Consider the following 23,169-nt stretch of genomic DNA (forward strand, 5'->3'; position numbering starts at 1 on the left):
AAGCTGGTCAACCCTTACAGGACTCACCTGCCAGTTCAAAAGAGATAATCCAACAGTCAAAACTCATTCATCGTTTCCAGATAACAAAGCAGCACTCTGCAACTATCCAGCAATTTCAGGACTTTGTTCCCATTCATGGATTCCGAGGGCGTGAAGGTGGGTCGCCATACTTCCTGCTTGACATGAAAATTGGTAACCACTTTCGGCAAGAAAGAAGATACAGTCATGTCAGAATTACTCCAGACTCAAATTCTGAGGAAAGGTTCTCTGCATGTGAATGCCTGCAGTTTCAACACCTGTCTGCTCCAGAGACTCATATGGAGCTGTAGTGAGCGCCCACAGGGCAAGATTAAAACTCCAAGATGGAAAAGGGGTTGTACCGGAGGACGCAAGCACAAAGCCCCCTTCATAAACCTGGCCACATCTGGGTGCGAGGTTCACTTGAGGTCTAAAACACAAAAGACCTGCAATTTGAACTCTGAGGAAGCCCAGCGCCATACTTTTTTTCAAGTCTCTCCTGCAGGAATGCTAGGACCAACGAGATCAGAGCCGAGACAAAGTCCACACACTTCTGTGTGCACCAGACTTGAAAATACTTCCAGGCCTTTGCATAGGGAGCTAACATTGTCTGCTTCTTGGATCATAGGAGAATGGCAATCACATTGTCCGAATAGCCTTTGGGCATTAAGGCTGCATGTTCAAGAGCCATGCTGTAAGACCAAAGCGCTCTGGATCTGAAGAGATCTACATACCATGGACACCTCAGCCAATCTGATGCAGCCCAAACTACCAGCCCTGATTGCAACATTATTCTTCGCAGGACGCTGCCTATTATGGAGCATGGAGGGAAGACATATAGAAGCCCTGCCTTTAGCCATGGTTGCAACAGGGCGTCCAAGCTGTCACTTCCTGGTCACTGATGCCATCAAATTGGATTTTGGGCACCCCCAATGACTCACAATGCTGTTGAACACCTCTGAAGAGAGTGAACATTCTCCAAGATCTAGGGTATTCCATGTGAGAAAATTCACTTGCACATTGTCCACTCCTGCTACACGTGCCAGTGAGAGAGCCATTAGATGCATCTCCACACACCAAAAACATTTGAGCTTCCAGGTATAGAGGAACACCCTTTGTGACCCTCTGCCTATTGGGAGAGGGAGTGGGGCAGGATCCTGAAGATTAGGGACGCCTGGCACTCCCAAATCTGTCTCGTGCCTTGAAATGGTCTCTGGACCAATGATCCTCCTGAGTACTGGCGAAAATGCCTAGAGTTGAAAAAATTACCTCGACCTGATCCTCTAGGGGTTCTCGGTTTGCTGTCTGGTAAAGACTTTAGTTTGCAATCCTGCACACTGGCCATGACGCTATTCAGATCTTTCCCAAAGAGTAATTTGCTCAGCGTTGCCTTGGAGGATGAGTCCTCACCCCCTCCGGGTGGAAATGGTCTATGCAGAAACTTTGCTCAGCATTTGCCACATAATCCACTCCCAACATGAGAAACCGATGATCCCTTCCAGCATCTGTATCCGGATCATGGTGCAACTTGGAATGGCAAGCAAGTGCTATGGAAGACATCACTGCAGCTGTGGATTCCAATTGCTTCTTAAGAACAAAAGCCAGTCTGCGGTCCTGGGTATCTTTCAACACCACTCCGCCTTCACTTCATGCTCGGTTCTTGTGCCCTCAGGAAATCCACTCTTGGTGGGACAAATAGCTGGTTAAAATCATCATCCACTGGACAAAGTTTTGCCACGGCCCTGGCCACACGAAGGGGCCTCTCTGGTACTTCCCAATGGTCTGTTAACATTTTAGTAATGTCCTGATGTGCTTTGAGCCTTAGTGCTGCTCATAAGCGAGCACTGCGTAGCTGAGTTCTGTGGTGTCTATCCTTAATTCTTGGAGAAACTCTGTTAATTATCTCCAAAAGTGCTGAGGGCTTAAACAGCCTGTGCACAACTGGTTCTCTCCAAGATCCAGAGCCCCCACCTGTTCAGGATTCAGCTCTCTCAGACGTCCCTGCCATTGCGGACCCAGATTGATAAAGTAAAGGCCTGGAAATTGAATCCATATCATGCCAGTCTTCCTCAACTGAACCCCCCATATCTTGCACTGGGTTCTGCTAAAGGGAAATTGAACCCTTAGGTGCTAGCATCACCATGAATCCAGAGGGTTCCATGCGGCCACAGTTACACAAATATGCTTCATACGACATATAGATGAATTCTGGAGTAAAATCATGCCCAGGACACCCCAAGATCCTTTGCAGTTGCTCCCATGCCCATTTCTGGGGTTTTGAGGCAGGTGCCTGGCTACGCTTCACCGGGGATGAACTTTTGCTCTTTCCTGGCTCTAATTAGGATTTCTGACCTGAAACTTGAACTATCTGGGATCCCACACCCCAAGGGGAATTAGAAGACTAAGCCACCCACCCTCTATGTGACGTGTGCCACGTGGAACACGGATGGTCCTTGTCCCACTATCCAGCACAAATCTGGCATGAATCCAATGTATCCTGGCCTGAGGAGTCCATTCCACCTGATTTAAAGCCAAATTGAGGTGTTTTGAGGCAGATAGAGGCTTTTATTTTAAAACAGGAACTCCAAGATAGCCACTGCAGTAGCGATTTTAGTGCCAAAAACGGCCCATGGGTGTAAAAAATAAAATCTCTGAAAATAGGATTTTAGGGGTGGGACTATTCTCTAGTCCCAGCACCAAAAATAAAAATCACTTTTAAGGACATTCCCCCCCCCCCCCCCCCCCCGATTTTGTCTCTTAGGCTGTCAGCCTTGTACTTGCTGTTCAATGCTTGTGCTGGGAGCTGCTTAGGCTGAAACTGCAGCCAGAGAAATGGGACGACTTCTGCCTCAAACAAGCCTAGAAATTGGACTGCTTGATTTTTCTGACTGCCTCTCCGACCCATTGACTAGCTGGAGACCTCAACCCCCACCAGAACTCATGCGCGCAGTAGTGGGGAGGAAATGCAGGGAGTCTCTGAATCACCAAAAAGACTCACAATCAGGTTTAAAAAAACCCAAACAAACACCCTTAATTAAAGGAAAAATAAACACGAGAACAGACAGGCTTCTATCATCTAATGTGTAGAGAGAGAAACTGAGGACCTGCAGGACAGCCCAGAATAATGGGAGGCGGAGCAAAAAATACTAATGAGGCCCTACGCAGAATCTCATAGAAAGGGATTGACTAACTGAGAGTTTAGGAATGATGATCCTATTGCACTAGAAAAAGGAATTAACCTCAGTCTCCACAGTGTGAAAATGAATATTTTGGTATTTAAGAAAAACTCTGTTTACAAATGCATTAGAAAGTGTGAGAAATGTAGAGCAGCAGGGAAAGGCTGCTGAGGGGAGCCAAGGAACTAGAGTCGAAGGGGACAATTGCAGAGGGGAGTGGAAACAAACTACAAAATGTTATACTAAGTCCTTCCTCTATTATCAGATCTGCATACGTATATTGCTTAGAAAATCCTACTAACATGTCAAATAATCAGCCTCGGGACACTATGTTTAACATTAACAAATATATGTAATAAAACCTACAGAATAAAATAGCAGCATTCATGCAAACCTGTGCTTTTTTGTAGCTTGCCAACAAGAAGCAATTTGGATCTCTTGAATAAAGTCTGGAAAGAGACCGTTAAAGCCTCTTCAGCTTCTACACATAATCCAGCTCTCAGAACTGTTCTCTTGTAAGAATGGGTCAGGCAAAAAAAAGATGGGCACATGTTGCATCAACGGGTTACCAGAAAAACTTTCCAGCTGCTTCTAGGGACAACAGAGCACCACTTACTTTATTCTGAAGATAGCCGTCAGCCAGGAGCAGAATCCCTACAAAGGAAGGAGAGAGTAAGGGATCAAACTTGGCTCTTGTGTTCTAGGTCATGGAGGGTCAGTCCATGGACAGCGAGGAAGACTTTCCCAGCCCAACAGATAATCACTTGCTCTTTAATAAATGAGGGTTACAAGGCTCAGAGCTGCTAGGACCAAGGGACTCTTGTTTATGATTTAACTCCTTCACCTCACTTCTCCCATCAGGGAAACAGGCTGTACATGTTTTAATATAGGACCAAATCTTTTCCAGAGAAGGGAAATTGGTAAAACTAGAGGACATACATTGAGACTTAAGAGTAATGTTAGGAAATTATTTTTCACAGAGGGTGATGGATGCCTGGAATGCCCTCCTGAGGAAAATGGTGGCGAGGAAAACTGTGATGGAATTCAAAAAAGCGTGGGATGAACACAGAGGATCACTAATTAGAATACAAATAAGCAAACTTTCACAGTCCAAATCCAGCAAAGGAGATGGTTTGGATGGGCTGGAGTGGGCTTCTGAGGCAACTCCAGTAGTTGGAAACTAAGGACAGTACCGGGTAGACTTCTAAGGTCTATGGCCCAGAAACAACAAATTAAAAAGAAGTTTTAATTTAATCATGAAATTGTAATGCATTTGATTACAGGGCAGATTGGATGGACCAGTCAGGTCTTTATCTACCGTCATTTACTATGTTACTATCTTTATACCCTCTGATCTGGCTCGCATCAGGGATCTATTGGTAATACTTAGCTTCCCTCCTTAATCTCTCCCATTCAGTTCTCAACAGATACCCATAAACAGACTCTTTCTTTATTCCAGTTTTCACCAGAAAATTATCACACAAAGCATAATTTTCTTTTTTTAAAAAAAATTCTTCTCAGCTCAACAAGGAATGTATCTCTGTGGTCCTGCACGACAGGACATAGCCTGCAACACAGGGGCCTGGATTGGGAGTGCAATCCATACTGTTTGGTAACCCTTGGATTCACTTAGGCAGTGATTGCTCTTTTCCCTTGCTGACTTGGTTCATCCTACAAGCTTGCTGCCATCTTTAAAATTTGCCCCAGTGCAATGTTGACCGTAATAAGTAGAAACAGCACGCAACTCAGAGAAGCACTGATAACAGTGCTTCAACTTACATTGTCTCTCTGTTCGAAGTCCACGGAGCTGGAGACAGAGGTCAAGCGTTCATACCTGTCATGGCTATCGGAGTGCATCGCTGACGCAACACTAAGTGAGAATAGAAATAAGCATTAGCACAGAAACACCGGAGAAAAGAGAGACGTGCAGAGGAGAAAACCACATCCCATGCAGACAGGTTAGAGAGCTCTTCCAGCCACCCAGAGCAGAATACCACAGGCAAGAGAGATCAGAGATTTAGAGTTTAGTAAGGTTTGCAGGGTGAGCTGAGGTTCATTTATTTGTGGTCCCCTCCATCATTCTCTGCCTGCTACTTAACAAGGTTTCCCTTTAATTCTGTTTCCTTTGGGTAAACGTGAAGTTCAGCATCTATGTGTGACCCGAGTTAGCACTATGTGGGCTCATCATCCATAGCCAAAACACTATAGAAACATCGCATCTGTGAGCGCCACAGCACACATAGCAGAATTATTACTGTCTGTTCTTCAGAGCCTAAATAAAAGCCTTTCAAAATTTTCATACTTAGATGTAGAAGGTGCCGACACTTTCGGTTTTGTTTGGACATGAGAACATATTTGTTGCTCATCATCCACGTTTAGAACTTGCATGGGCTTCCTTCGGCTTACAAAATAAAGACAAAAACTAGCAATTCAATGTGACCGATTGACAAGAAATCCTCTCTCTGCAAAGCCTTCCATGCATTGTGCACATGTCACAAGTAGGACGCATATTCTCGGCATTGCACGGAATACGTTAATTAGCTTGTTAGCATATATTTTAATACAACCTGCCCGAGCTTACCATCCACACACAATTTCACTTTGCATCTCTAGGCCAACTTGCACTAACCTCAGTTGCTTTCTGCACTGGCCCTCAACGCTTATTTATAACTTAGGTCACACAAAGTGACCCAAGGTTCTAAGAGTCATCCCATGTGTGTAATTGCGGGATGCACTGGGCTTCCACTTTGTACTGCTGCCTTACCTTGGGGTCCCTTCATCAGTCTGTGTAGCTTGGTGAGAAGTACAGGCCAGAGAACAGCAATGTGTTACTGATTACCTACAGCAGGGGTGTCCAATGTCGGTTCTCAAGGGCCGCAGTCCAGTCGGATTTTCAGGATTTCCCCAATGAATATACATGAGGTCTATTTGCATGCACTGCTTTCATTGTATGCTAATAGATCTCATGCATATTCATTGGGGAAATCCTGAACACCCGACTGGATTGCGGCCCTCGAGGACCGACATTGGACACCCCTGATCTACAGGGTGGCATCAACACCAGGAAAATCCAGAGCTTCAGTGTAAAACTTGTCCAGAAACAAACCAGGATTGCAAGTAAGAGTGTGAAGTGTTCCCAATCACTGCTTTCGATAACTCTATTCTTGAAAATTTAATGGTTTTCTAGTCTTTGTACAAAAGTTGAAGGTCAAGCAAGCATCCGTGTACCATTCCTGAGATGCTACTCCCCTCTCCCTCCCCCACTACCACTAAGGGTGATTCTTTCTGCACTTGAGATGCCAGCACGTGCTCAAAAGCCTCTGGTCCCCTGCAGGGTCTACACTGTCCATCACAGCTCACTTTGGCACAACCGCCTCCGAGGCTGACAGGGACCCGAGAGCAACCAGAGCCAGGGCAACTTACTGCCTTTATAAAAAAAAAAAAAAATAATAATAATATTCAAATGTTCTGTTTTGTGCAAGCCAAGAACTCGCAAGATTCCTGACAATATCAGTCTGCCTAAAATGCCAACACTTCTGCATCCTCTTTGGTCTCATTCATGGAATAGGGTAAAGGGTTAACTTCTCATTTGCTTGGTTCAGATTGACCGATTCTGACCAATTAGACAAGCTCTGAAAGAACATCCAAAGGCTGGTGTCGCCTCACATGGCCCAGACTTCTGGCACAACCACTGAGACATTCCAATGCATACATTGACACCATTTGCTCTTTTGGGTGGCGAAGAAAGGACAGGAGGCACTCTGAATTTTCCAGAAAAATGCCTTCAATTCAGGACTGAAGTCAACACAGTCAATAACAAATTCCTATTTCTCCAACGGTACTTCAGCTGGGAATTCAAATGTGATCGTCCAGAAATTTTACTCATTCCTGGCAAGATTTTTCTCTCTCTCCAGCCCAAAAAATAAATCCAAAAATGGATCCTTACAACCCCATGCAGGTGTCACACTGGTACATGGCTTTCTAAGGCATTGGCAATACCAGGTGAAAACACCAAAGTGCTGAAGGCCCCTTTGTGGAGTTCCGCAGGGGTCACCAGTTTCCCCTTAACTATTTAATTTGTGACCTCTCTGGTGGAGATTTCATTAGGGGCAGGTGGGGGAATGTTTTGGCATTTGTTAAGAAGTAAAGAAGAGTTGATTAAAAGTATTTTTATGAGATGTTTTAAAATTGGAAGGGGATGGGAGAAAATAAGTCTTATCTTTCTTTTATTAAGTATATTGTGCTGTAATGATAATAATGTATGTAAATGCATCATTTGTTGTGCACAATTGAAGTTTCAAAAATGAATAAAGAATATTAAAAAAAATCCTCTTCAGAGTCTCAAGACTGCCTGTACCGCGCATGTGCAGATGCCTTCCTGTCCGACGTCTGCCAGCCTTGTGCGCAGCGCTCAGTGAGGGAGGGCGGCAGCATTAAAATAAGGTAAAGGGGGGGGGCATGCTTTGGATATTTGCGCCATAAGACGCACCCTTATTTCCACCCACTTTTTTTGGGAAACAGTGCATCTAATGGAGCGAAAAATATGGTAGGTCTCGATGATACCTTAGATTGTTGCTCAGACTGGGCTGGTGTGGGATGCATTATAGCAAGTGTTTGCACCACGTGTGACTGTAGCATCCCAGCAATCTCCCTTTGTACCAGTTCTTTTATTTAGTCCTGAAGGGATCAGGATGTCACAGGTACAAAGGTGGTGCAACTTGCTTCAGGTGTGGAGGCATTGGTGACCTCGATGATGAGGCAAGCCTCAGAGGAGACACCACTTGCAATGACGGCAATCTCATCTTGGTACTTCGATGTTTAGTGTACATCATAGGTGTAGACGCTCAAGACAATGCCAATGCATGTTTTATTGGGGAAGAGCATTTATGCTTTTTAGCCTTTTTAACAGATTCCCTAAAGCAGACCAAGGTGTCTATGCTTGCACCAGTTCCAATGCTGAAGATGGTCTTTGTCCGTTGGCGTCTGAGTCAGCAAACATCCTTGAACCGAAAGGTTTTTTTGTACTAGACCTGCCTAGCCTTAGGTGACCACTTCTGCAGAGTAGAACAACGGGTGCAAGACTCGGAACGGTGGGAAGGATCAAGACACTGTACACATCTATCATGGGGGTCAGTAGCCGATATGGTCCTATTATACCAGTGGTCTCAAACTCAAACCCTTTGCAGGGCCACATTTTGGATTTGTAGGTACTTGGAGGGCCTCAGAAAAAAATAGTTAATGACTTATTAAAGAAATAATCTTTCCTTTTGGCTAAGTCTTATAATAATATTGTAATTTATAGCTAAAGAGACGTATGATCAAGAAACCGTTTTATTTTACTTTCGTGATTATGATAAACATACCGAGGGCCTCAAAATATTACCTGGCGGGCCACAAGTTTGAGCCCACTGTATTATACCGAGTGCATGGTTTGAAGCCACTGGAAGACTTTGACCTCCCTTCAACGATTTTTCCGTCGATATCTAAGGACTCAATGTCAAAGGAAGTTGAGTAGAATGTATGTTGAAAAAGTGTTGATGCTCCTGGCCTGAAAACAGGCTGTAAAGGTGGCTGAAGGCCTCAAAACTGAAAAATGGTAAAAATGAAATAATTTAAGGAACCAAGGGTAAAATAATTAAGACAAAAACTTTGAGGATAAAAATATAAAATAATACAGTTTGATGCACAAAGAACTCCAAGAAACACAGCTTCTCAGCTCTGCGGGAAGGCATCGGGTGCTTACATGGTATGAGCAGTCTCGAGATTCTGAAGAATTTTTTAGTGGGGTTCAAGAAGGGATTGGATAACTTCCTGAAGGAAAAGGGGATAGAAGGGTATAGATAGAGGATTACTATACAGGTCCTGGACCTGATGGGCCGCCGTGTGAGCGGACTGCTGGGCACGATGGACCTCTGGTCTGACTCAGCAGAGGCACTGCTTATGTTCTTATGTATACTTTTGCACTGTCCATACCAGGCTCTGTGGATGATGTCACCCACATGTGAGAATAGGCTGCCAGCTTGTCCTGAGAAAAAACTGCTACTACGAATCATTTTTAGAGCACTACTAGACCTATGCCCTCGAGACTTAAATTCAGAGCTACACTACAGACCCTCAGTTTAGTACAATCACAGTTACAAACTAGCCTTCCCTAGGCAGCTATTAAACCTTCCCTAATGTTTTTTTACCCATTTATGTTACTTTCCTATCACAATTGTAGTTCCACCATCCTTCCTTAATCCTCCAGTAAGTGATCATTATTTATCATTACATTACATTAGTGATTTTTATTCCGCTTGTACCTTGCGGTTCAAAGCGGATTACATAAGAAGAGAACTGGACATTTCCAGGAGGTACATGACATTGGAGAATACAGATTGAGGATATAGACTTAACAGAATGATGGTAAAGACTTAATAACATCAGAAGATAAGTCAGGTTACATTACATTACATAGTAAGTAGTCTGATTCCATACGTTGGTGGATAGTCGATTTCAGTGAGATAATTTAGGTTTCAGTTAGCTTTATTTGCCTTTTTTTTTTTTTGTATTTTTTTTTTTGTTTATTGTTTTTTATTGGTCAATTGAGGGTATGGTGCCAGGGAGTGAGCAGAGCCTGGTCGGAGAAGTGGGGAAGAGGAGAGGGAGATTAGGTAGATTGTTTATACTTTTTGAACAGCAGTGTTTTGATTTCTTGGGGGATGAGGAGAGGGAGATTAGGTTATGTGTTTTTTTTACTTTAATTTAATGTATTTGCTTAGAAATTTTTATAAGTGTTTTATCAAATTTTAAATAAAACTTGGAAAACTATGCAGCAGTATAGAAGTTCTCAATAATCATAATCTTTAGTGCCCTAGGTAAATATCATGCTTATATAGAAAAGTAGGAATGCAATAAAAATGGCTGAAGAACAAATTCAGGGGAAGGTGTTTCTTCAAATCAGGCAGTGCAATCAAAGCTGAATTCCACCCTCCCTCCCCCCCCCAAAAAATAGTATGAAAATCCCAAAAACAAAACATAAATGAGACCAAGAGAGAAAGCAGACAGTGAATACTAGGGAAAGTTACAACTCTGGAATTAACGCTGCAAGTGCATGACACATTCTGTACCTGCAAAAACAGGCTAACTCTCTCTGAGACAGGTGCCAGAAAAATGTGAAAAGATGAAACGTGTCGCCCAGGACAAATTTTTATTCAAGCTCTGGTCTCCAGTGGTGTCTGTGGTTATTATAAGAGGAAGGGGGTGTGGTGAGAAAAGTGCCAGAAGGACAAGAGTTAGAGGCAGAGAAAGGAAGGAAGTGTGAGAACCAGCACCACAGAGAACATACTATTCCAGTTCCTCGCGCTCACTGGGCTGCTGCCGTCGCCGCTGTCTGGGATAGAGGGGGGGAAAACTGTCAGCATCACATCAAGGCAACAAAAGCAGACACAACTCAATCAACAACAGAGGGAGAAACATTTCAGCCCCTAAATTAGTGGAAGGCTCTGGCCATAACTGGTTGGTGCGAGAGAAGGGTAGGGAGAAAGATGTCAGGCTGTGGGAAGAAGGTGAAGATATGGCTGTATATTTAGAGTAGGTGGTGATGTCCACCTGTCCTGTAGCTGTAATATTTCTCATTTTGCCAATGCAAACACACAAGGTTGGGACATTTTAAATAAACTGTGCATTTCATTTCAGTCTCCAGATAAAAGTACAGGCTGTTTCCAGCAACAATGGAAGGGAAATGGGAACCCTAAATATAAAACTCTTCTGCCTCTGGAGGATAAAAACACTTGTCCCATGTTTGCTCTTATCATAGAGTAGTGGTTCCCAACCCAGCCAGTTGGGTTTTCAAGCTATCCCTAGTGAATATGCATGAGAGAGATTTGCATGCCTGTCACTTCCATTATATGCAAATTTCTCTCATGCACATTCATTAGGGCTAGTTGAAAACTCAATTGGCTGGTGGTCCCCAAGGACACATTACAGGGTCCAGTACAGCTTTGTCAGACATATCAAGTCCAATTTCTATACCGTGCAGAAGTTTGACACTCAAGGGCCAGAAGCATCTAATATAAAAATAAGAGTAAAAACCTGAACCAGGTACAGATACCGTTATTCTGCACTCACATGTTGTCAATCCAACTCTCTCTACCTTCACTCCAGGATAGGTAAGTGGGCTACTCATTACTTACTGTCTTGGAGGCAGGGACTATATGGGAAAGGGTTTTATTAGGGAGGACAGTTGATGGAAAGGGGATGGGAAAATATAAGACAGGGACAAATAGTGGTAATGAGAGGGGGCAAGGTGTGATGACAGCAGAAGGAAAATAGAGGTTCTCCATGGACATCAGGGTAATGAAGACAACGCTTGGTAATCAGGCTCCTTAGGCTGTCCCTTTGGAACTGCCCTCTCTAGCTCAATCTGTATACTTTGGAGGAAAGGCAGGAGAGGAGAGATATGATAGACATGTTAAAAATACCTATGTGATGCAAATGCGCTTGAGTCGAGTCTCTTTCATTTGAAAGGAAGCTCTGGAATGAGAGGACTTAGGATGGAGTTGAATAAACTCAAGTAAACCTCATGTAGGCTCAGGAGTAATCTAAGGAAATACTGTTTTACAGAAAGGGTGGTAGATTTGTGGAACAGTCTCCTCGTAGAGGTGATAAAGACAGAAACTGTGTCTAATTTCAAGAAAGATTGGAATGTTATCAGTAACATGGCACATGGAAGGCCCCAACGAGAGAAGATCGGCGGGCAGGATTAAAAAACAAAACGGCCGTAGTTTGCCCATGTCTGTCCTAGGCTATGAGAATAGTCTGTAGAATCCATGATTATCTTTTGTATATTTGAAACGAGAGGAAATGCACAGAAAAGACTTGTAGTCCTGGAGCAAAAAAACATCTGCATTTGGTAGGGTTTTTTTTTTTAATCTGTGGTGAAAAATCCTTGGGAATTCCCTAACAAAAAATCTGTTGAGAGTTATAAGAAAGGAAAGAGACCACCATGGGGGAATAAACTGCTTAGTTTGTCTGCTAAGGTGTTTGAATTTCAGATATGTAAGTTGCTTATAGAAATGTGCAAATCTGCTTGTAGCTGGATGCTAAATCTGATGAGTTTCTTGACAGAATGAAGAATCCCAATTTTCATTTAAACAATGTTACCCGATTGTTTATATGGAGCAGTAGTCTTGACTTGAATCAGGTGTTTGAAGGTAGTAATGGCATAGTATAGGGGAAGGCAATTCTGGTCCTCGAGAGCCACAGACAGGTCAGGTTTTCAGGATATCCACAATAAATATGCATGAAACAAATTTGCATCTCAACCAGACAGTGCATGCAAATCCATCTCATAAATATTCATTGTGGATATCCTGAAAACCTGACCTGCCTATGGCTCTTGAGGACCAAAATTGCCTACCCCTGGTGTAGTAGATTGCCCCCAGTTTAAGAATATTGATGTGGGATAGTTGTTAGAGTGTAGATCATTTGCCTTGCGTTTGATACCTTTGAAGATATGCTCCCAATCCTTTGGGTGAGGAAGCTGTTAGAACAAAATCTGAAGCTGGTGGCCTGAAAGGAATCCCTCTGGCATGGTCTTTTGAATTTGCCACAATCCTTTCTTGATTTGAGCAGAAATGTATATTTTGTGCTGAAGGGGTTGGCTGGATTGACTCTATTGAGTCTTGAGTCCCCATTGAATGGGTTTTATGTGGAGTTTTGAAGCTGACAAGACAGCAGAGGAAGCTGCTGTGTGATCTAGGAATTTCAGAAGCATTTTCTCAGGACAATGAGTAGTCAAGAGAAGTTAAAAAGTGATATGCTGGATAGTAATGCAATAGTTGTGAAGATGGAAGGCTCCTGCCTGAACTGTGTTTATAGAGGCCCCTATGAATTGCAGAGTGAATTGGAATCAGGTTGGATTTCTCCATATTGATGACAAAACCCAGGGAACAAACAGCTGAAATGGTAGGATTAAGGGAATGCAACAATTACTGCTTCGAGGGTGCAGAGATGAGCCAATCAAAGTATGTAAGTACAAAGGCTCCTTTGATAGGCTGCCAGTATTGCTAAGCATGTGGTAAAAACTCCAAGTACTGAGGAAAGGCCAAATGGTTAAGACCTGGAACTAAAAAGTGACCACTGTGAAAGATAAACCAAAGATACTTCTAAAGTTGAGATTGAATGGGTCTATGTACCTATGCATCCTTGAGATCTAAAGATGCCAGTCAAGTCGATCTGAGCTAGAAGTGGTAATAAGGTTTATACTGACTGAATTATGAATTTTTCTCTCTTGATGTGAAAAATGAGGTTTTTGTGATTGAGTACGAGCTTGAGGCATCTGGTCTTTAAAAATTGGGAATTAGAAAATAAGGGGAATAAACCCCCTGAAGATGACACTCCTGTAAGGAATGAACTCTATGGTTTAAATGAGAAGAGGCAATTGCCTCTTAAAATGTTCAGGTGTGATGTAGGATGATTGTTAATGGTGCTGATTGGTTGGGAATACAAGTACAGTGGTGCCTCACACAACGAACTTAATTGGTTCCAGGAGCAAGTTTGTTATGCGAAAAGTTCGTTATGTGAAATGCGTTTTCCCATAACAATACATGTTAAAAAAAATAATTTGTTCTGTAGCATAAAATATGCTAAGATGACATAAAAAAAGATAAATTTATCTTGTTAGAGCTGGTGTTAGACACAACTGGGGACTGCAAAGTCCAGGCAGAGGCTTACGGCTCTCTTTGACAGTTGCCCTAGTTGCACTACCCTAACCCTATTCCTGCTATGTGTGACTGTGGTATTCTGTTAGCATGATATTTCTGTGTAGCATTCTATAATAATTTGGCTTATTCAATTTTCTTGATAGTAGAGGGGATATATGTGAAGGGGAGGGGAGACAGGGGTTTTGTTGATCCTTGCTGTGTATTATAATCACCCCCCACATACCCCCCTCGGTACCTTTTTTAATTCCTCCCATCTTTCCCAGCCAGTGGCGTACAGGCCAGAAGCGCAGAGATCAGGAGCAATTCCTCTGCACGCCTGTGTGGGCCCATGCCGATCTCCGAATGGCTGCAGTTAGTTCTTGTGAGTCCCGCGAGAGCTGACTGCAGCCATTCAGAGATCAGCGCAGGCCCAGGCAGTAGCACAGAAGGCTTGCTCTTGATCTCTGCGCTTCTGGCTGGGAAATTTGCTAGACCACCAGTTACGAGTGAGCGGGTGAGATTAAAGTTGCAGCAGTGGGTGGCTTTTTTAAAAAAATATGTGGCGGCGGGGGGAGGTTTAAAAATATGCGGTGGCGGCAGAGGCTTAAAAATATGCAGCAGCAGCGGCAGGGGGGTTTAAAATATGTAGCGCCACTGCACAGGGAGCCAGGCGGAGAGAGGGCAGTTAAGCGCAGTGCCTGCGCGGAAGGATGCAGCTCGGGCGACTTCGTTGTGTGAAACGAAGTTCATTGTAGGAAGCAAGACATGAAGTTCGTTGTGCGCAGCGTTCGCTGTGCGAGGCGTTCGTTATGCCAGGCACCACTGTAAAATGTATATTGTAGACATAACTGATTATCTTGAGTACCCATCTGTTGTAATGTTGTGCCATTCTTTGGCCGGGGGGATGGGGGGTTGTCAAAAAATAAAGTTGTCCCTCAACCAGAGAATTGTCAAAATTGAGGGTTGCTTTCACACTGTTGCTGGAGTGGAAGACTGCATTTTATTCACATGGTTTATGTCACTGAAAGAAGGACTGATTAGATTGCCTAACTGGAGGTTATCATGTAATATGGCTGATATTTCTTCCTGTAAGATAACCAAGGTAAATATTGGGAAAAATAAAGATTTCTCAAATAACCATAGTCAGATCTTCTGTTATTCAACCCACAATCTGGAGATGGAGTAGTAAATGGTGGAAGAATGATGTTAAAGTGAAAGATGCAGTCTCTCAAGTTAATCGCCAAAGAAATGATTTCCTTTAAAGGGGGCAATTCTGGAGGTCTTCATGTAAGACAGATGCTCTGAGCTAGGCCAGTCATTGGGTTGCTTCTGTGTCGGTGAAGTGGTATCATAAATGTCATAGGTTTATGGATGAGGTAAAAAGTAGTTTCTTCTATTAAGAAAAGTAAACAACGATTCTGATGAATCTGAGGAAAACAAGTCTAATGCTTGATAAAACTGAGAATCTTGATATGCAATATCTGAAGCTGATGTACCATTATTTTTGCTGCCAGCATGGCACTATAAAAGCTTTTCCATCCAACTATGGCCAAAGTTTTGTGGTCTTTACCCAGAGGGTATTGTGTGGAAGATTTGAAAGACTTTCATCTTTTCATTACTGCTTCAAGAACCATCAAGTGATGTTTGCACTTAGGCTTATTAAACCCAGGTACTGTTTGCACTTTATCTCTTGCATCTAATTTTTTGGGAATTGGCTGAGCAGAATAGGGATTCTTTGCAACACTGCATGAATAGGAACAGCAAAAAGGACTTTTAGGAGTATCAATGGCTTTCATTATTGCTTCTAAATTCTTTTTATTTGTGCCAGTAGCCTCAGCTTCTAGGGTTAAATCTTTTAGTATTTTTTTAATAAACTTGAAACAATTAACCTTAGATCTGGGTCTGAGTAATTCCTTGCTGGTAGAAGGAGTAGGATTCGAGCCTGTAACAAAGGTCTTGAGCTTCATCCTTTGAGGAAAGCAGCTCTCAACTTTTCCTGATCACGAAGAGAGGATAACAGCCTGCTATGTTGAATAAGTAAACCACTTTGGTTGTACTACAGGTAGTATGTTAAATGCATGACCTTTACTCTATACAGTGTGGGATAAATAACTGAAGAGATCACCGACATCAGCAGAAGAGAAAGGAAACTCATTGGCTGAAGAAAATGAAATCAAGTTAAAGATGGTGGTTCCAGCTGGGCAGCCTATGGAGACAACTCCCTAAGTGTATCTGCATTGATCTGCTATTAAAACACGACTAGTCACCCAGGCATTTCCTGAATGATGAGATGGCAGCCTGGTCTTTGTGTTTTGGCTCTTTATGAAATGCACCTTGATCTATATAGGCGCTTGCACGATTGCTCCTGCCCTATTGACTATGTTGTAGCTCCTTTCTTCTCTTATTTTTAAAATTGTAAACCGCCTAGCTCAGTTTTAAACAGCTAAAAGCAGTATAGTACGTCACAAGTAAATAAATGACCCTATGTCCATGGAGAAAGGATATGCTGAGGCAGGAAACACTATGACTAGAAGAGAAACATCATGGGGGAGATTTATTTATTTGCATTGATTTATTAATGACCTTTAAGACAACTCTAAGCGATTCACAAAAAATATTTAGGAACAGGCATTACATAATACAAACAAAAATAAAAGTTACAGGTAATACAACAAAATATCTATACAGTATGCTTAATTCAGATCCACAGCCTGGTGAGGAGAGGGACAGCTGGAGGAAGAAAGCCAAGCCACCTAGAAAAGGACCATTTCTCTTACCTTTCAGCATCTGTCACCAGTGCCAAGCGGCCATAGTCCCAGGCGACTTTACGTAAAATGGAAAATACAAAGAGCAGGGCCTGCAGGACATAAAAAGCAAAACAAAGCATTCCTGTAATAAACTAAAGGCCCAATATACAAAGAATTTGTGCTCCTAACTTTTGAGAGTTCTGCTCCTATACTTGGTCTGGCCGAAAATTTACTAGGATTGAGTGTATGATTTTTTTTTTAATTGTAATTTTCTTCACATGTTACAGAAAAACAAAGCAAAATGCTAAGCAAATTCAAAAGCACTTATAAAGCACTTAGTGTAACAGGTGTTATCCAGGGACAGCAGGCAGATATCCTCACATGTGGGTGATGTCACTGATGGAGCCCCAGTACGGACACTTTAAAAGTGCATCGCCACTTTAAGACTTCAGAAAGCTTGCACAAGTGCCTTCCTGCCCGACGTAAGCATGGCTCCTCAGTTCAGTAAGCCAGCTAAGAAGCCAACCCAGGGGAGGTGGGTGGGTTGTGAGAATATCTGTCTGCTGTCCCTGCTTAACACCTGTTACGGTAACTGTGCTTTATCCCAGGACAAGCAGGCAGCATAGTCTCACATGTGGGTGACCTCCAAGCTAACCAGAATGGGATGATGGGAGTGTTGGCCTTTAGGAAAATAAATTTTGTAATACTGACTGGCTGAAGTGCCCATCCCGTCTGGAAAAAGATTCCAGACAGTAATGCGAGGTGAACGTATGAACTGAGGACCAAGTAGAAGCTTTGCAGATTTCATCAATAGGGGTAGATCTAAGGAAAGCTACTGAAGCTGCTATAGCTCTAACTTTATGGGCTGTGACCCAACTCTCCAGTTGCAGTCCAGCCTGAACGAGAGAGATACAGGAACAGAATGAGATACAGGAAGCCAACAAGCTGGAAATCGTTCGCTTGTAAACTGGATGTCCCAACTTGTTAAGATCATATGAAATGAAAAGTTGAGGAGATGATCTATGAGGCTTTGTTCTGTTGAGATAGTAGGCCAAAGCTCGCTTGCAATCCAGAGTATGAAGAACTGCTTCTCCTGAGTGAGAATGAGGCTTAGGAAAAAATACTGGAAGCACTATTGATTGATTGAGATGAAATTCAGTGACAACTTTCAGCAGAAACTTTGGATGTGTGCGAAGAACCACTTTGTCATGATGGAACACAGTGAATGGTGGGTCTGCTACTAATGCTTGAAGTTCACAGACTCTTCTGGCAGAAGTAAGTGAAATCAGAAAAACATCTTTCCAGGTAAGATACTTGAGATGAGCTGTAGGCATTGTTTCAAACTGAGGCTTCATCAACTGAGCAAGAACTACATTAAGGTCCCAGACTATTGGAGGAGGCTTGAGAGGTGGTTTCACATTGAAAAGTCCTTTCATAAATCTGGAGCCCAAAGGGTGAGCAGTGAGAGGTTTACCTTCCACTGGTTGGTGAAAAGCTGTAATAGTGCTGAGATGGACTCTGATAGATGTAGACTTGAGTCCTGAAACAGACAATTGGAGAAGGTAATCCAGGACTAGTGAAAATGAAATGGATTGTGAATCATAGTGATGAAGAAGACACCAGGAGGAAAAACGAGTCCACTTTTGCTGATAACATTGTTGAGTGGCTGGTTTACTGGAGGTGAAGTTCAGCTGCATTCAGCTTGAGAGATACCAAGCTGTCAGGTGTAGAGACTGAAGGCTGGGATGTAGAAGTGCACCTTGACTCTGCGTAAGAAGAGAAGGAAATATCGGCAGAGGCATTGGCTACCTGGCACTGAGTTGAAGTAGAAGGAAGAACCAAGACTGCCTGGGCCATCAAGGAGCTATGAGAATCATGGTGGCGGCCTCCTGCTTGACTTTGACAAAGGTGTTTAGAATGAAAGGCATAGAAGGAAACGCATAGAGAAACTTGCACGTCCAATCCAACAGAAATGAATCTGCCTCCAGGTGGTGAGGTGAGTAAAATCTGGAACAGAACTGGGACAACTTGTTGTTGTGGGGAGATGCAAACAAGTTCACTTGCAGAGTGCCCCACTGAGCAAAGATGGGATGGAAAGCTGCAGAGTTGAGCGTCCATTCGTGGGGCTGAGCTTGTCTGCTAAGTAATTCTGTTCACCCTGAATGTAGACTGCCCTGAGGTAGATGTTCCGAGCAGTTGCCCAAAGCCAAATCTTTTGAGCTTCTTGGCAAAGGAGAGATCCTGTGCCTCCTTGCTTGTTTACATTGTACACTGCTGCTTGATTATCCGTGTAAAGCAAGAGGATTTGCTCATCTATTAGATGCTGGAAAGCTTTGAGAGAATAATAAATCGCTCTGAGTTCCAGAAGATTGATATGAAACTTCCTTTCCCTGGTGGACCAATGACCCTTGTGTCTGAAGACCATCCAGATGTGCCCCCCAAGCGTAAGGTGACACATCTGTGGTCAGCATGTGAAAAAGAACTCTGGAGATATTGGATCAAATCATCCACCATTGCAGCGACTGTCAAAGAGATGAGGTTACAGAAATGTGTTGTGAGAGAGGATCTGTCACTTAGGACCACTGGGAGGCTAGAGACCATTGATGTGTTCTGAGGTGGAGCCTCGCCAGAGGAGTCACCTGGACCGTAGATGCCATATGGCCCAGAAAAACCATCATTTGCATAGCCGATATGGATTGGAGCTGGTCCACTTAATGATAAAGCTGAATCAGAGCATCCTGATGATCCTGGGGAAGGAATGCTCTCATTTGAGTAGTGTCAAGAAGAGCTCCAATGAACTGAAGCCTTTGAGAAGGATGAAGCTGTGAATTGGGGAAGTTGATCTCTAATCCCAAGTTCTGGAGAAACAAGATGGTGCAATTTGTCGCCAGAACGACATCTTGACAGGAAGGGTCTTCGATGAGCCAGTTGTCTAGATAGGGAAAAACCTGAAGATCCTAAGATTTCAAGGCTGCTGGAGGAAGATGCCAGGCCGAATGGTAGGACCTTGTATTGGTAGTGGTGATGAGCCACTTGAAATCAGAGATATTTCCGGGAAGCCTGGTGAATTGTGATATGAGTGTAGGCTTCATTGAGATCCAGAGAGCATAGCCAATCATTGTGAGCAAAGAGGGGATAGAGTGGCTAGAGATAGCATTCAAAATTTTTCTCTGACCAAACTTGTTGAGGGCTCTGAAATCTAAGGCTGGATGCAGACCTCCCATCTTCAAGTTTAATAATTTTTTTGATTAATCGCTTAATCATACTTCTAAGCGGTGTACAGTTTAAAATTACATTTGTTGGGTGACAATACAATAAATAAGAATACTTAAAAGAAAAAACAATACAGAATACAATCAATTTTAACATACTCATAACATTAGGTAAGGAGGAGTGAAATACAAATCTTTAAAGTAAAGACAAAACATTAAGGGAAAAATACAGAAGGTTAACAAAATAACAAAATATAATAAGATAAAATTTAATAGGGTTATCAGATATTAAAATTAGTTTTCAAAGGCATCCTTGAAAAGAAATGTTTTAAAATTACTTTTAAATTTTCCGAATTCCTGTTCTTCCCTTAAAAATATTGGAAGGGCATTCCAAGTCTGTGGTGCAGAAACTGAAAAAATAAATTGCCGTCTAGTATTAATAATTTTCAACGAAGGAATAGTCAATAGGTTTTGTTCATTAGATCTCAAAACTCTATTTGAGGAATATGGAATTAATAATTTAAATAAAGCAGGAGTCTTATTACAAAGGGTTTTGAAGGTCATTATACAAAGTTTATACGTAATTCTATGAATAACTGGAAGCCAGTGTGCATTTTTAAGAAGTGGTGTTACATGGTCAAACTTTCTAGATTTGGTTATAAGCTTAATTGAGGCATTTTGAATGATTTGAAGGCATTTTTATTTCGTTTAACGCAATTCCTTTGAAGAGTGAATTGCAATAGTCGATTTTGGAAATCACCAGAGTGAATAATAATATTAAGTGATTTGGAACATAGAAATTTAGAAATGGATCGAATTTTACCTAATCTGTAAAAGGTAGTTTTCATAATATTACTAATATGATCATGAAAATTTAGTTTATTATCAAAAATCACCCCTAAAATTTTTAAATTATTAACTAATTGCAGGGGGACGTTTTGTATAGAAATTGGAGTAACAAGAGGAAAACTATCTTTCCATGGAAAAAGCATAACATTAGTTTTTTTAATGTTAAGTGACAATCTATTTGTATCCAGCCAGTGATAAATTTAGTCCAGTTTCTCATTAATCGCTAAGATTTCAGAGGTATCATTAGTGTTTAATGGATGCAATAGCTGGATATCATCAGCATAGGCAAAAACTTGGAAACCTACAGATTGGCATAAAGTCATTAGTGGTGCAAGAAAGATATTGAAAAGTAAAGGCGAGAGAATAGACCCTTGGGGGACCCCATGTGCGGTCTGTGTAGGTTTAGAAGTGGATTCGTTGAAAAGAACAGTAGAGGTACGGTCAGTGAGATATGATGTAAACCAAGAGAGAACTTGATCTGTAACACCAATAGATTGCAGTCTGCCAAGAAGAAGTTGATGATCAATCGTATCGAATGCTGCTGAAAGGTCGATAGAAATTAACAGCATCGATTGATGATGATCTAAGAAATATTGGATAGAAGTGGTCATGCCAATCAGTGAATGTTCAGTGCTATGGTGCTGTCTGAAACCAGTTTGGTTAGGATGTAACACGTTGGTTTTTTTCTATGAACTCTGAAATTTGATTGAAAACTACTTTTTCTGTCAGTTTTGCCACTTCGGTACTAGAAAATAGCAGAAGTAAAACCCTAGGTTTTGTTGATCTACAGGAACTTCTTCGATGGCATTGAGGAGTAGAAGGGATTGAACCTCCTGAAGAAGAAGAGAGGACTGTCGAGGATTGAAAGCAGACTCTCTTGAAGGATGATCTAGAGGAAAGGCAATGAAATGTAGAGTACCCTTCACAAATGATCTGCAGCACCCAAAGATCGGAGGTGATGAACTCCCAACGATGGACAAAGTTGAAGGTGCCCTCCGATTGGCTGAGGAAGAGGTTGAATCAAGGAAATTGAAACTATGCTCTCCATTAACATGTCAAAAAGACTGAGTTGATTTGGCAGGAGCAGCAGGCTGGGTCTTGGCAGGACGTTGCTGCTTCTGTTTCTTCTGCTGAGGGCATACTGGAGCAGAGGCTTTGGCTGAAAAACGCCTCTGATAAGATGAAGCAGGCCTAAAAGGTCTCGATGATGAGGGGTTTTTCTTGGGTTTAACCAAGGTGTTGGATGGGGAGGCCTTGCAGTGTCCCAAATACCCCTGGTTGTTCCATATAGGGCATACATTGAAGTAGTTTTAGCCAAGGTGTCCCATCGAGTCTCATGAGCTGAGAGTTTTTGGGTTGCAGTATTCGCCAGATCCCCAAAAAGATCATCCCCCAAGCAAGGCAAGTTGGCTAGTCTGTCCTGATGGTTTACATCCATGTCAGAGATTCTAAGCCACGCTAGCTTCCTCATGGCCACAGATATAGACGAGGCTCTGGATGCGCGTTCAAAGATGTCATAGGCTGAATGTACCAGATACTTCCTCAATTGCAGAACATTGCTCATGAGATATTGAAAACTCTTCAACTTACAGGCAGTAATATATTTATGATGGGCAGGAAACTGCTTCATAAGATGCTTCAAAAGTAGCATGAGAAGTAGAAATTGTAGTTAACAGCTCTATTAGCCAACATGGAATTTTGATAGAGCTGTCGGCCAAAACTATCTATCGTACAGCCCTATCGACCAGGAGGAACCGACACACAAACTTTAGACTGAGCAAATTTTTTTTTTTTTTTTTTGAGTGGACTCTACGATGAGGGAGTTGAGATTTATCAAATCCCGAGAGAGAAGTTATCTTGTAGAGAGACTCCAGTTTCCTAGGAGCCACCAGTACAGAGTGGTGATTCCTGATTCTTGTAAAAAGTCTCTCTTAAGATCCTATGCAAAGGAAGCTTTAGCATATCCTTTGGAGGATGATCATAATCTAAGGTTTCGAGATACTCCTCACTGTACTTAGAATCCGCCTCCAATTTCACCGAAATATCCTTTCCCATTTGTTGTATAAATCTAGTGAAAGACAGCTTTTCAATAGGAGAAGTAGCTCTAGCTGGAGAACGTCTGGAAGACCTCAATGCAAACCTAGTAATAAACTCAATCATATACCCCATTCAACTCACTTTAAAACTTCTGGGAATGATGACAAACAGATGCTGCACCATGCAACCACAAATCAACAAAACAATACAGAAATCATTTGCAGTCATGAGAAACCTAAGGCAAGTTCGAAAATTCTTCGACAGAAAACAATTCCAGTTCATGGTCCAGTCCCTAGTCCTAGGAATCCTTGACTACTACAACATCCTATATCTCCCCTGCCCCGCAACAATGATAAAACGACAAACAGTACAAAACACAGCCCTGAGACTAATCTGCTCACTAAGAAAACACGATCACATTAAGCAAGAATACTATTTAAATTCT

General features: G+C 42.3%; 1 protein-coding gene across 3 annotated transcripts in view; it reads right to left on the minus strand.

Annotated features, from left to right (window-relative positions):
• The window catches only part of TMEM63B (transmembrane protein 63B), a 162,364-nt gene that overhangs the window by 75,406 nt on the left and 63,789 nt on the right, over positions 1-23,169 (minus strand). For all 3 annotated transcript variants that reach the window (XM_033937151.1, XM_033937152.1, XM_033937153.1), the window contains exons 3-6: positions 16,657-16,736; positions 10,522-10,566; positions 4,974-5,064; positions 3,811-3,848 (exon numbers count right to left, since the gene is read on the minus strand). In XM_033937151.1, the coding sequence (XP_033793042.1) occupies positions 3,811-3,848; positions 4,974-5,064; positions 10,522-10,566; positions 16,657-16,736 (254 nt within the window). The remainder of the gene's footprint in view (positions 1-3,810; positions 3,849-4,973; positions 5,065-10,521; positions 10,567-16,656; positions 16,737-23,169) is intronic.

This window comes from Geotrypetes seraphini, chromosome 3 (genome assembly GCF_902459505.1).
Source record: "Geotrypetes seraphini chromosome 3, aGeoSer1.1, whole genome shotgun sequence".
Taxonomy (NCBI): Eukaryota; Metazoa; Chordata; class Amphibia; order Gymnophiona; family Dermophiidae; genus Geotrypetes; species Geotrypetes seraphini.